Raw genomic sequence first — 12,876 nt, 5'->3', positions numbered from 1 at the left:
CAGTAGTTGTTAGTAGGATGGCAGACGAATAAAACCACATAATAGATCTGTATTATGTCCATACCTTAAAAGGTGCAATATGTCAGAATTTTAGTTGAAAACATCCAAAAATGGACAAAAATGATCAACAGAATGTGAAGAAATAACAGTTTTGACATTATCATGTATTATGTTGAGGAGATATCCACAGAAGTTAGCATGCTAACCAGCTAGCCCCAGCCAATCCCAGTCCAAAGCTGTATGCACCAGCGCTCCCCCCGTGCTCCAAGCTCACCGCACGGACCACTAGCTGCATGGCTAACTGAGCTAACTAGCTAATGGCAGCTACAGTTGGCAGCAAATGGCAGTCACTCAAGTGATATGCTGCCCCCTGTTTGTTTTGTGCAGCAGTTCTTACAGACTGCACCTTTAACGTCAGCACCTATTTCTATCCACAAATTACATTTCAGTTAAAAAAGCTTATGAGGTGCTGTATGAGCAAATACTGAGCCACCAAATCTGGAACCACTTTTAATCAAAATGTTGAACACAGAGAAACATTCAGATATATCTTGTTGTTCAGAGGCATGAAAATTAAGAGCTTCCCTGACAGAGAGGGGATTTTATTCCAACAGTTTTACCAGAAAACTGATTGAAATAAAGTGAAGGTACATGTAAAACATCAACTTCATTATAAAAATTGTACTAATTTAATTCCCTCGAGTCATATCAGTGCAAATTGAACATGAAGAGTTGAATTTTAGTGCCATTAGAAATCATACACCCCTTGAGTTTGTGCATTTGTTGTGCTAAAAAAGGATTTTAGCTGTTTACTACAGTTGTAGAACGCTTCTGTATAAATTCTTGTTAGAAAACTTCTAAAAATGATGAGAAGCTGTTACACAATGGTAAGTACGAGGGTTCATTACTAATTCTGCTCAAATTTTATAATTGTGTTAAAGTTACAGGTTTAAAACATTAGTTACCATTTAAAATTACTCTGCTGTTAAAAGATTTTCTGGGATATTTGAAGTTAAATGTAGAAAATGTGAGCATAGTGTTGAATCTGGTGTTTCTGTGGCATCCACAGGTCTGTTGCACAAAGCAGGATTACTAAATTATCTGCATTGTATTGTTAAATAAAACCCAGAACAGCTCTTTCTCTTAATAGTTCAAGTTGCAAATATAAAACATGTAAATACAGAATAATAAAAAAAATAAAAAGTAAAAATACAACAGGATGTGCTTTCTCTGCAATGTATCTCATCGTATGTATTTTTTGTTCCTTTGTGACATAAAACTTGGACTCTAAAGCTTTCACATTCAAAACTAAGTTTAATCAAATGGTCAATTAAAAGTTTATCCAATGAGATAGTACCAATTCTGGCTTGCTGACATGGCACAATTACAATTCTGAAAAGCAAATATTGCACAAAATTGTATTATACACTACTAGAACATGAATATAAGATCTGGGCATCCTAAATTTGAAATTTTAAGGTTTCTCAATGGCATTAAATCTCATATATCCTATTTTTCAAGTAATTTAATTGAATAAAAAAGAACATCACAATGCCCTCGCACTACTTTGTGCAAAAACCTCAAGGGGAGTACAAAAAGCTTATACAGCACTGTATATGACAACATGCAATTTCACATCTCCAGCAAAGACATGCTTTAGCTTGGATACCTCAACTTACAAGTCAGGGCTAAAATCTGTAAGATGCCGCTGCTGAGACAGTAAGGTGCAATCGTTAACATTGGTGACAGAGCACAAATAAGCATGTATCAATTTGTTTCCTAAATAAAATGCTCATTATGTGACCTGCAGGAAGGAAAAAAACCTTTGTTAATAATGCAAAAAGCAAAATGCCCATGAAATCACAGCAGTGGGCTGATCTAAGCCTGAGAATCCGATTGTCTTAGCTTAGGAGAAAGGTGTGATCTGGTGCCCTGTGTCTGGAGGGCCAACTGAGGTTGAGGCCAATTCACTTTGAATTCAAAATGTCACCTGAAGCTTCAATTTATAGGTTAATCAGTGTTCCACTACTTGTTATAAAAAGTTTGATGGAAAAAGTATTCAAATCGTTGCTATTCTGAAGAGTTTTAAAACACCTAGAACGTATCTAATGAAGTGAAATGAGAGTGCATCGACAACAACACTCCTTTCAAACAGTTTATAAAAAAATAAAGAGCCAATCTAACAATCCATGTGCCTGCCAGGACAGAACAAAGCAAACACATCAGAACTTTGCAATGTACATATTTGTTTGTTGTTACAGAGCTGGATTAGCGATCCTTTTTAGGACAAAAACTCTGACCTATGACTCATTCACAACTTGGCAGCAAACATTTGAAAACAAGACAAAACAGAAACCCACTGGAAAATGACAAAAGCAGTTGTGAACTTAATGACAACAACAGTCAAACAAAAATTGCAAACTTATTTACATTGATCACTTACTAAAATAGAAACATATCTCATCTCCATCATCTTTAAACCTAGTATGCCAAATGCTGTAATTGAAACATAAAAAAGGAAGATTTTTTTTGTCCCGGTAACTTAGAATGAACGGTTGAAGATGAGCGGCGCTCAGTGCACACCAATGAAGATACAATCACAAAGACTGACTACCTGTAACTCTTAACTGTCCTCATTTGGCCAAAGACTGAGATGATAATGGCATATTTTGTGAAATTCAGAAAGACCCATAAAATACCTTGGCAGCGCTTCAATACAAACAGCATATCAACAGTTCAATTTGATAAAAAGTCATATGGATATATTTCAGTGCTTTTAGGAACAATCCATTTTCTACAAATGTCAAACCTTTGCTCAGAAGTTACAGAAGTTGAGTATAACTCAGGAGTGATTGTGATGCTGTTTGAATTAATGCCTACCCAGTAATGATGATTAGACCACACAAAACATGTGTCAGATTTATACAGCAGTGAAGAAGCTGTATTTATTCTCTAATAACTGGTCTCTGCCCTTGATTTTACTCACCAATTAAACTCTCAGTCCGCACCTCATGAAGGACATTGTAAACAACATATAAGGTAGAGCTATGGCTTAACTGTCATTAGAAAAAAAATAGATCACTGCATGCTACAGATCTACCTTGCAAAATAGTCCTTGTGGTGTCTGCTGAATTCTTTTGAGCTCAGTCGACACCTGGGTGTCATCACAGCTCAAACGTGCCCCCTACCATTAGGATGGAGCATCAGAAAGGCTTCAAGAAACCATAAAGTGATTTGTTGCTTCCTTAATGGTTCAAACTTTCAAGTAAATAACACAGGCCTGTAGGTTTGGAGAAGGTTTACATTCAAAACAGCCAAAACTCTTTGTTTTTAACAATTAACGATGTCAGGTCTGAGGTGACATACAACATCGATCAGCCACAGCATAAAAACCACTGACAGGTGAACGGAATAACACTGATCACCTTGTTATATTGCAATGTTCTGCTGGGAAACCATGTGGATGTTACTTTGCACCACCCACTCAAACACTATAGCAGACCAAACACACCCCCTCATGGCGATGGCACTCCCCCAGCAGGACAATGCTCCATACCACACTGTAAAAGCTAATCAGGAATGGCTCAAGCAATGTGACAAAGAGCCAAAAGTATCGACCTGGCCTCTAAATTCCCCAGATCCCCATCCAATCCAGCATCCGTGGGATGCACCAGAAAATGCCCGATCCACAGAGGCCCCACCTTACAACCCAGAGGACCCAAAGGATCCTCCCAAGGTCCTGTGGTCATGACCTGATGGGTCAGAAGTGTTTAGGCTGGACAAGGGGGACCTAAACAATATTAGGCAGGTGGTTTAAAAGTTGTGGCTGATGGGTGAAGGTACTTTTTCCAGTGCTAGTACACATGCTAAAACTAAAAACTGTCTTCATGTTCCAATGACAGAACCTAATATTTGATGGCTACATTGTCCTTCATCATGACAGTTTTAAAGAATTGACTGTTACTAAAAAAGAGAAAGCATCTTGCAATTGTGTCGGCAACACACACTGTAGTGATGTTTGTTGCTTGGCTGTTTTGAATGCACCTCTCATTGTGCATCATTGTCTTTATCACTTAGACAAGCCACTTTAACTTTATAGGCTCTTAGGTTTGTGCAATTTAGGAGCTTTTAAAAAATGTGGACTTAAACATCATCACAGCTCTGTAATACATTAAAGTTAATTCAGATCTTAGGCCTATTTTGCAAAATAATGACGAAACAAACTGTATATCAGGGTTGGGATATAGGAAAAAAAAAACTCAGCTCTTAGTGACAGACTAATTCTGGATGATAAAATATGTTTAGCCGTTTTAAATTCACCACATTATGTGTGTTTTATACCTGCCCCAGCAGGATTCAAGGCTTCAAACATGATGCAAAAATTGAACCACTAAGAGCACAATTTCTATGCTATCAGTAGTTGCACTGGGGTCTGCAACATGATGCTTTTTTAACTGATAGCGTACACACGGCATAAAACACATTACCTGCACTCCTGTGTGGCTTTTCAGGCGAGATCATGTCAGTTTGATCTGATAATGGCTTTTTAATCCAGGGGTATACGGCAACTTTAAAGTTGCAACACACACTGTGGTGAATAGACCATGAATCGCCAGGAAAAGGGGTGATGGTGTCCAATTTTGTCTGCCCTATTGCCCAACCCTAATATGTATAATATATGTATGGTGATGTGGTGGCACGAAACAAAGTAATGAAAGTAAGATATATGGCCAAATATATTTGAACACGTTATGGCCGTGCATCAAACTGAGGCATCGTTAGCACTAGGATAGTCCAAAGAAATCAGATGAGCACCTCTTCCCCCCCAACAGTGATGTTTGGAGTCCTATCTGAGTTCACTCCATACGTTTTAAGAATTTGCAGTCCCAGAGGATTCTGATAGGCGCCTCTTCTCAACAGATCTCATCTTTAAGAAATTAATTCCACTTTTGGTCCTGTTCTCCTTCCTGAATTTCATCTTCAGCATTGCTGAGTAGCTGGAGTAGCTGTTAAGGATCCAGAGGATTCCTTGCAGTCCAGGGCGGCTGGCTGGCTTGTATGTGTGGTGGTGGTTCAGGCTACTCACATTCAAAGATCTTCAAGGCAGGAGTGGTCATTTGTGAAATAAGTAGATTGGCCTCTGAAAACCTGTGGTGATGGAAAGAAAAATTGAAAATGACATCAAGCTACAGTGGTGAGTAACATGTAATGCATTAATTTGATCTGACAAATAAGTGAATTACCTCTTATTGAACACTTGGGGGCCCCAAGGTACTCAAAACTGGTGAAGCCCACCTCCGTTGTAAGGTATGATGAGAACTGGTCAGGTTTGAGGCGGATGCTGTGATAATTCCTGCTAATATTATCCTGTCAAGTGAAAGGGAATATTTACATTTTTTTCAGCCAATCAAACCAACTTTAAAATCATTAAGTACACCTAGTATATACGCAAGGCATTTTATTCTTTGCTACAAAAGTCATGGTTTGCATCCTAACTGTCCTGTCCTCTCAGTCTCTTACCGTAAGCTTCTTCCTCCTCACGTAGGACTCCCAGGGCTGCGGCTCCAGGATGAACATGCCTCCAGGACGGAGATGTCTGTAGACTCTCTTGAAGAGCCGCTTCAGGCCACTGTCTCCCCAGTTCAGGTGAACCCATTTGGTAACACTCAGGCACATGATCACGTCGTACTCTGGCCGCTGAGTCACAAGAAGATTATCGTTCTCCAGTACGTAATTGGCCTAAAGGAGAGAAGAGGTACAGTGAGAAAAACATGGTTTGACAGGTGAGTGCAGATAGACCCACTCATCCACAAATCATCACTTGCATATCAGGCAAGTTTCAGGTCTAAAACCTTGTTGTTGATGAGCAGCAAAGGGAATGAATCTTTCAGGGTGCTGGACAGAGGATGCATACAAAAATGATTTTTTTTTAAGTGTCCATAACATGTGTGATACTGACAATTTGATTCTTATAAAGATTATATAGGCCATCTTCCAGTTCAGGCTGTTGACAGTGCTGTGCAACACACAAACACAGGAGCTATCAAGGAAGAATAGCCACCACATTTTACTGCTGTTCTGTGAAACAATTTGACTGACAAATGGTGCAGAATTAATATGAACACCTCTCAACAGAATGCATTTACCAAGTAAAAAATGCCAAAATTTAGCTGGCTCTCACTTCTCAAATAGAGCTTTTCTCTGTTTCCCTCGGTTTGTAAATTAAGTGTTGTTCAGACAGAAAAGCAAACTGAATATGCCACCTCAATATGCTGTCATTGAGAACTGGTGATTGGCATTTGTCATTATTCTCTGACATTCAAGAGAAAAAAATAAATCAAAAACTACTTCAAGACCTAAAATCAGTATTAATAATGACTGCCACTTGCTGCCCTAACACAGAGCACAGTGCTTCATCTGTAATTGTTTTCCATCAGTGGTGGCAGAAAGACATTCTTGGTATTTGTTCCATGCCCATCCCTGTTGACCTTATTTTGGTTCTAGTGCTATAAGTGGTTGCAGCAGTTATATTATTCATACTAACTTGATCGTGATTAACAGGCTTCTTCTAAGCACTAGGCCTTGTGTGTGTGTGTTCTTTTTGTTATATATTGTTATCTAGATATAAAATGTTCAATTTTCCATTTTATCTAGCTGCAGTGGTAACGATCTTACAGTGGCGGTCCACCACTCTTGAATGAATGTAGAGGAAACACTGGAGCTGATAAAGAACTGAGAAAGCAAATGGTTCACAGCACGCAGGTATTCCTGATTATAATAAAGCTGTCAGGTTTAAGAATAAGAGCCAAGCATGGACTGATACACAGGGTGATTGCTGCTGTGCTGAATGGCAAAAAGCAGAACAAAGGACGGAGAAAAGTGTTGATGATGATGTTATTCACCGTAGATATTTTTAAATGTTTTATCAGGAAAAGCACAGTTGTTACCATCAATAGCTGGGTTATAACACATCCAAGAAAGGTTAGAAAGGGTCACTAAAATATTATTTGGCACTTTTATTATTTGGAATTTAGCAATAAGGAATAAAATACACCTGCTATAGCAGGTCAAAAATGCTTCCCTATACCTTTCTAAAGAGTAAGTTCATACAAGTGTAGGTTTGCCAAACAGACCAGATCCACCTTGTATTGTGCAGGCTGAGGGGGCTCAGGCGCTCATCTTGAGGCTTTCCACTCATTAACAGGAGAAGCTCTGTGCTGCACTGCCATTATCTCTAATGCTTATAGCAGGGAGGAGGCAGTCATTGATTTCATTCAGAAACACAACTGTTTCTGCTCCCAACCAATTCATGTAACCGCCTCCAAAAAAGCCTGCAAGGCACAAGGCCAGTGGAGTGAAGATACTTAACGAGGAACGTTTTAAAAGCTGTTGTAATATTTGTCAGAATCTCAACAAAGGGTGGCACGTGATGGGCTAATGGCTTTAGAAATGCTGCCAGCCAAATCAATCTGGTAAAGAGAACAGACTGCTTCCTCTTTGCTGCTTCCATCTTGCAGTTTCCAACTTCTTTGGCAGCTTGCGAGAATAGTGAGCCTCTGATTGTAAACACACAATGAGGTGTGCAAACATAAGGGTGTACAAATTAGTGGGAATTCCCTCCATTCACACAGTATGAACCCCTGAAAATAAACTCAAGACAATTGAAGAGACACAGAGAATAAAACTGGTGCAGATACTTCCTTATCAAAGGATTGAACCATAAAAGATTCTGGGCATGATTACTCCATACCCTACAGGAGGAGAGTTATGTGGGTGCTTTTGTTAAACAAGCATTAAGATTTCATTAATTTGTTAAGGCTTGATGTTCTCGAATACATCTTAATATCCCCGAGTTGTTGAAACTTTCTTACAATGCATCCAATCATGTAAACATGGCCCATATCCTGAGAGATCAACTCTACGTGTTTGATCTATTCACCTTTTTAGGCCTGACAATGTTAAATCTGACTGCAATTCAAAGCTGCTTTTCTTTTTCTGGGTAAGTTAACACCACATGATTGTCCAGATAAGCTCCATGGTGCAACCTGCATGTTGTAATGGAAGTGACTGTGCTGTGACAAAGCTATCCCTAATTTAGAGACAAGACAATTATCATTATCAGTTTCCAGGGAGAACAAGTGGGCGCATAATACAGATGAAGTCCTCTTCTGAGATCAGTCAGACCTCAGAGTGTTTCAGTAGCAAGCAGCCTTTCTCCTATTAAGTGTCTCTGGATGCGTTTTAAAATGTTCTACGGTGGATAAAGGCTTTTTTCCTTTACATCAAGCTGTTCATACAAGTCTTCATACATATATCAGTTGCCAACGGTAAAATATAGATGTAGATTTTATCTTAATCTGCTGTAGATCCCTCAAGATGGAATAACATGGCAACCTCATGCATGCCACCACCACTACATGTTTACATAGAGAGTGCAGTCTTACCTTGATGAAGGACACATTTGAGGGGAACTCCCCAGGCCGTGTGGTGGATGTTTCTGTTAACGGGGGAGCAGCGATGGGCCCCCTGGAGATCCGTAGGGACACAGGAAAGGAGCAGCTTACAGAGTGATCAGCAGGGGGTGAATCACAATCTTCCTGGTCCATTTCCTCAGTTTTGCCATCCTGCCTCTGGGTCTCTGTCTCACGTGTGTGATAGGAGTCATTGTCATTTATAGCCTCTGCAGGGCCACCTTCTCCTTTCACTGGCTTCCCGTTTTCATCCCAGCTCTCGGCTGCATTTTGTTTCTCGTTTGTGCCTGTGTGACTCTCACTTCCATTCCTCTCCTCCTGTTTGGTGCTCTGCACTGCACGCCTGGCCTCTTGGGTCTGCAGTTCAGACAGATAGTGTCTGATGTTCTTACGGGCTGCATGTACTAGACCGCTGTCAATATCCAAGCCCAATATGCGGGAGGGTCTTAGCATTTTGGCAATATAGAGTGTAAGGTGGCCTGAGTTGCACCCCAAATCTAAAACGTCTTTACCTTCAAACCATTCTGGACGAAGCACGCGTACCCGTGGGTCTTCGCTGCAGCCTGGGTTGCGGTAGCCGTAATACTTGTTGTAGTTTCCATACTGGAACTTCTTCTTCTGTTGCTCCCTTGCCTGGTTGTGGGTCTGCTGGTGTTGGCGACCTCCTGGCCCCATTTTGGGCCCACTCCTTGGTGTGTGGAAGGACTGAGAATGTCTCTGTCCCCCACAACTCTTGTCTCCAGATCCTGACTTTCCAATCGGCGTAGAATGGGTCACAGGAGGCTCTACTTTGCCAGAGTTGCGCCTACGCTTGCGTCTGCTTGTGTGCTGGTTTGGTGCTCCTGATACGGAAGAAGTGGAATCCTCCATAGATACAGATGCCATCTCCTCCTTGCAGCTGGATGAATTGTCAGCTGTGTGCTCATGGGAATCCTCTGTGACACTGGAGAAACTGTTGGACTCTTTGGAGACATCTAGCGCAGAGCATGAGGCTAACATACCTGGAAGCGGTGCAGAGGCGCCCGTTTTAACCTCACTTTTTCCTGATTCTGAAAGGTTGATCTGTGCTGTTGAAATCCCACTACCAGTACCACCACCAACCCCACCTCCACCTCCTCCTCCTCCTCCTCCTCCTCCATGGTGTCTGTTGCGGTGTCTCTTCCTGCCACCACTCTTGAAGGGGGACACCAAAAAGCTGCTGTCAGCTATGCCGCTGTTCAGGTTCAGTGGATCTGTGATGTCTCTGGGGATGAGGATCTCTACGGGGTCTCGACTTTTTGCTGGCAGAGGGGAGGATTTGGGCGTCTCTGCATTCAGTGCCTTGTTGACCTCCTCGTCCAGCAGGCTGTTGAGATTTAGTGGGTCAAAAATGTTCCCACCCAGCAGGAAGTTGGTTGGCAGGACGGAGTCACTCTCAGAGTTCGCCCTTCGTCTCCTCTTGCCAGATGTGGGATGCTTGAAACTAAAGTTAGCTGTGTTGCGGCGCTTTGATAGCTTCGTTTGTTGCTGTTGTTTGGAATGATGAAAGCTGTTCCTGCGATTGATGTTATTCTCGTTCCCTCTGGCTCTCTGTCCACCGTCGTCTGAGTGGGTGAGTGTGTCAGTTGTGCTGGTGTGTTTTGGTGACGCCGTCGTTCCCGGGACAGGACAAGCAGCTGCAAAATCAGGGGTGGCGGCGGTGCCTTCCACCATCATTGATATAGTGCTGTAACCTCCAGTGCACTCCGACAGCTGCAGAGATGATGTTGAGCAGGCCTGTGGGCTGCCAGTTTTTACAGTATCCTCATCAACAGACATCTCTTTTGGTTTCCGGAGCTGATGTAGACATGGAAATACTTCTGGATCTGAAAGTGACAAAATAATATCAGTGAAAAGAAACACTTTGAAATGGAGCTGCAAGGGTTAGTATATCAAAAGAAAATTAATTGCCCACTATTTTGAAGGAAAAATGTCAAACATTTGCTGGTTTAAGCTTCTTAAATTTAAGGATTTGCTGCTTTGCTAACTTGGGTGCACTGGTGTACTCAGGGAAGATCTGGTGCCCCCATGTTTGATAAAACGCTGTGAAACTCTGTGCCCTCTTGGATGCCCCTATAGATAAAACATGATAAAGTGACCCGTAGGGTGCCCTTCCAGCAGACAAAACATTGGTGAAGTGTCCAGTCTTCACTATAAATATATCACGAGTCTTTTTTAAATCTTTTTGCCCCTGCCCCTCAAACAGCCTTAGTCTGCCACTGCTCGGTTGCATTTACTTTTGTTTGAATGTTGATTAATGTGCATCGTCCCTTCTTAAAAACAATGAATTTCTTTGCCACCTATGATAGTAAATGAAGAGTCTTTGGGTTGTGGACTGCTGGATAAACAAAAGAAGTCATTTAAGGATGTCACTTTGGGCTCTGGGATATTGGGATGAGCATTTTCCACATTTTCTTTTGACTATTTAAAGACTATGGGATTAATGGATAAAACGTGAGAATGACCTGCAGATTTATCGATAATGTAAATAATCATTAGCTGCAGCCATATCTGGAAATACCCTGCTAAATAGCATAAATCCATCAAAGTATGATGAGGAATTTAACATAAAACTATTGATCAGCTACCAAGTTATGCGTAAGTCCAGGGACCGGCACCTCTACAATGCATCTTTATAGAATGAGGGTCAGCAGAAGTTCACATCGTGGTCAATCACTTTGTATCCACAGAGGAGGATGCACCAGATAACCCCCCACTTCTCACTGTCATCTCCTAACATAGTGTTTGGAGAATAACAAAAGTCTCCCTTATTAAATGCAGGGTCTCTAGGGCTACACCATCATCAGTCTGGGTATCTGACGTCGGAAGCAGGTCTACTCAGGGGTTACTGACCTGAAAAGTTTAGCAGCCACTGTGTTGGACAGTTTATCTAGTTAGCAAGCTAGCTCCTAGCTCCTCTATCGCGGGCCAGAACACTGAAACGTCGACTCAACGTTCAGCTCCACTCCGGCCAACAAGCGTTACCAGACAAACAGTCAAGTACCCACCTCGATAGGCTGCTGCCTGAACCCCACAAAAACCGCGAGTCACGTTTACGAAAGTGCTACAATCTACCAGATGGCCACCTATTCGCGCACAGTCAACAGAGTAGTCACCGTCAAAGTAACAGTCTCACCTCACAGTTCTCCCCGCCTCCGGCCGGACTGTCACTGCCGCGCACTCTCTCTCGACTCGAGCTAACGCTAGCTGCTAGCTCACAAGTGTCCCTACATCAACACAACGGTGGCAAGCGACGCGGGCACGCCAGCAGGCACAGCGCGGTTGTTCCGTGCCGGTCCGTCCGCGACAAAGGCTCCTCTGTCCTCCAAACTGTCTTGTCGACTTCTTCAGTGAACTCCTAGTCGCCCTGTGTCAGGCAGGTTGGTGAATAAATTATTCCATTCGCTGATAGAGTCGGCATGGCGGCGCATCCGGGCTCCGAGCTGCAGCCCAAGATGACTGGGGCGGGGATCTGTGACTGGGAGGAGGACTCCGTCTTTAGGATATTATAATGAGCCTCACGGATCCTTATTATCACCAGGGCTGAAACTGGGCCTGCCTTCTTTAGCCATTAATAAACCAGTTGTTTAAATCAATCGATTCATTGTTCAGCTGGGTTGTTTGCTCAGAAGATAGTGAAGTCAAAAACTTACAGTGGCTACAGGGAGAAACACAGACACATATATAGACAATACAGAACCACAACAAAAAGGTCACAAAAAAACAAAAGCAATAACACAATATTCCTTTGTGGTAGGCTATTCATATGTTATGTTTTTGTTATGTCGACCGATAAGGCATTTCAGGTCCAATATCGATACTGATTATTAGAAATCAAGGAGACTGGAAACAGATATTTGGGACCAATATTCATTTGCATTAAAAAATGTAATCCTTTGTGTCAAAATGTTGAACAAGCAGTAGTGGAATGAACCTAAGTACAATCTACTCAAGTACTGTTTTTAAGTACATTTATTTGATACATTTAGTTACTAGTTACTTTGCAGATTCAGATTATGCAGTGTTTAGTGTTTATGTTACCAATCGGATTGTGTTGTGGGCAGGACATTGTGTGAGAGGATGTTGCATCAGAGCTAAAGTAGCACATTTTTAAATTCATTTATTTTATCGGCAATCTGACAGAAAAATCACAGATACCGATAATTGGAAAAAATGCAGAATATCAGCCCGATAATTGGCCAGGGCTGATAATCGGTCTACCACTACTATAAACATAGGACTAAAATGTATGTTTTCACTACCGACAAGCAGGAACACTTTCTTCCTGAATATTCAAATTAACATATAACACGACCCTCATGTATGGAGCCAAGTCGTTTTGAAAGCAGGGTTGCATGGTACAAGATTTTCACTGTACGATATCCAT

At 41.7% G+C, this 12,876-nt stretch overlaps 1 protein-coding gene across 2 annotated transcripts; it reads right to left on the bottom strand.

Annotated features, from left to right (window-relative positions):
* Positions 1 to 496: 496 nt before the first annotated feature.
* mepcea (methylphosphate capping enzyme a) lies at positions 497 to 11,937 on the bottom strand. 2 transcript variants are annotated; one of them, XM_073479051.1, is made up of 5 exons: positions 11,626 to 11,937; positions 8,445 to 10,315; positions 5,521 to 5,739; positions 5,244 to 5,367; positions 497 to 5,148 (listed from the first exon to the last, which is right to left on the bottom strand). In XM_073479051.1, exons 2-5 carry the CDS (start codon positions 10,266 to 10,268, stop codon positions 5,114 to 5,116), a joined length of 2,202 nt encoding a protein of 733 aa, XP_073335152.1. In that variant the 5' UTR covers positions 10,269 to 10,315; positions 11,626 to 11,937; the 3' UTR covers positions 497 to 5,113. The 2 variants fall into 2 exon arrangements, with proteins under 2 accessions (XP_073335152.1, XP_073335153.1); XM_073479052.1 differs by lacking the exon at positions 11,626 to 11,937 and adding an exon at positions 11,498 to 11,588.
* Between the last annotated feature and the right edge of the window lie 939 nt (positions 11,938 to 12,876).

This window comes from Pagrus major, chromosome 13 (genome assembly GCF_040436345.1).
Source record: "Pagrus major chromosome 13, Pma_NU_1.0".
Taxonomy (NCBI): domain Eukaryota; kingdom Metazoa; phylum Chordata; class Actinopteri; order Spariformes; family Sparidae; genus Pagrus; species Pagrus major.
This window is presented reverse-complemented; position numbering and strand designations above follow the sequence as displayed.

Coding starts and splice junctions, on each gene's coding strand:
- mepcea (XM_073479051.1), bottom strand. CDS start 10,268: ATGTCTGTTGATGAGGATACTGTAAAAACTGGCAGCCCACAGGCCTGC. Junction 5,368..5,520: donor TGAGGAGGAAGAAGCTTACG/GTAAGAGACTGA, acceptor TTCACTTGACAG/GATAATATTAGCAGGAATTA. Junction 5,149..5,243: donor CCCCAAGTGTTCAATAAGAG/GTAATTCACTTA, acceptor CCATCACCACAG/GTTTTCAGAGGCCAATCTAC.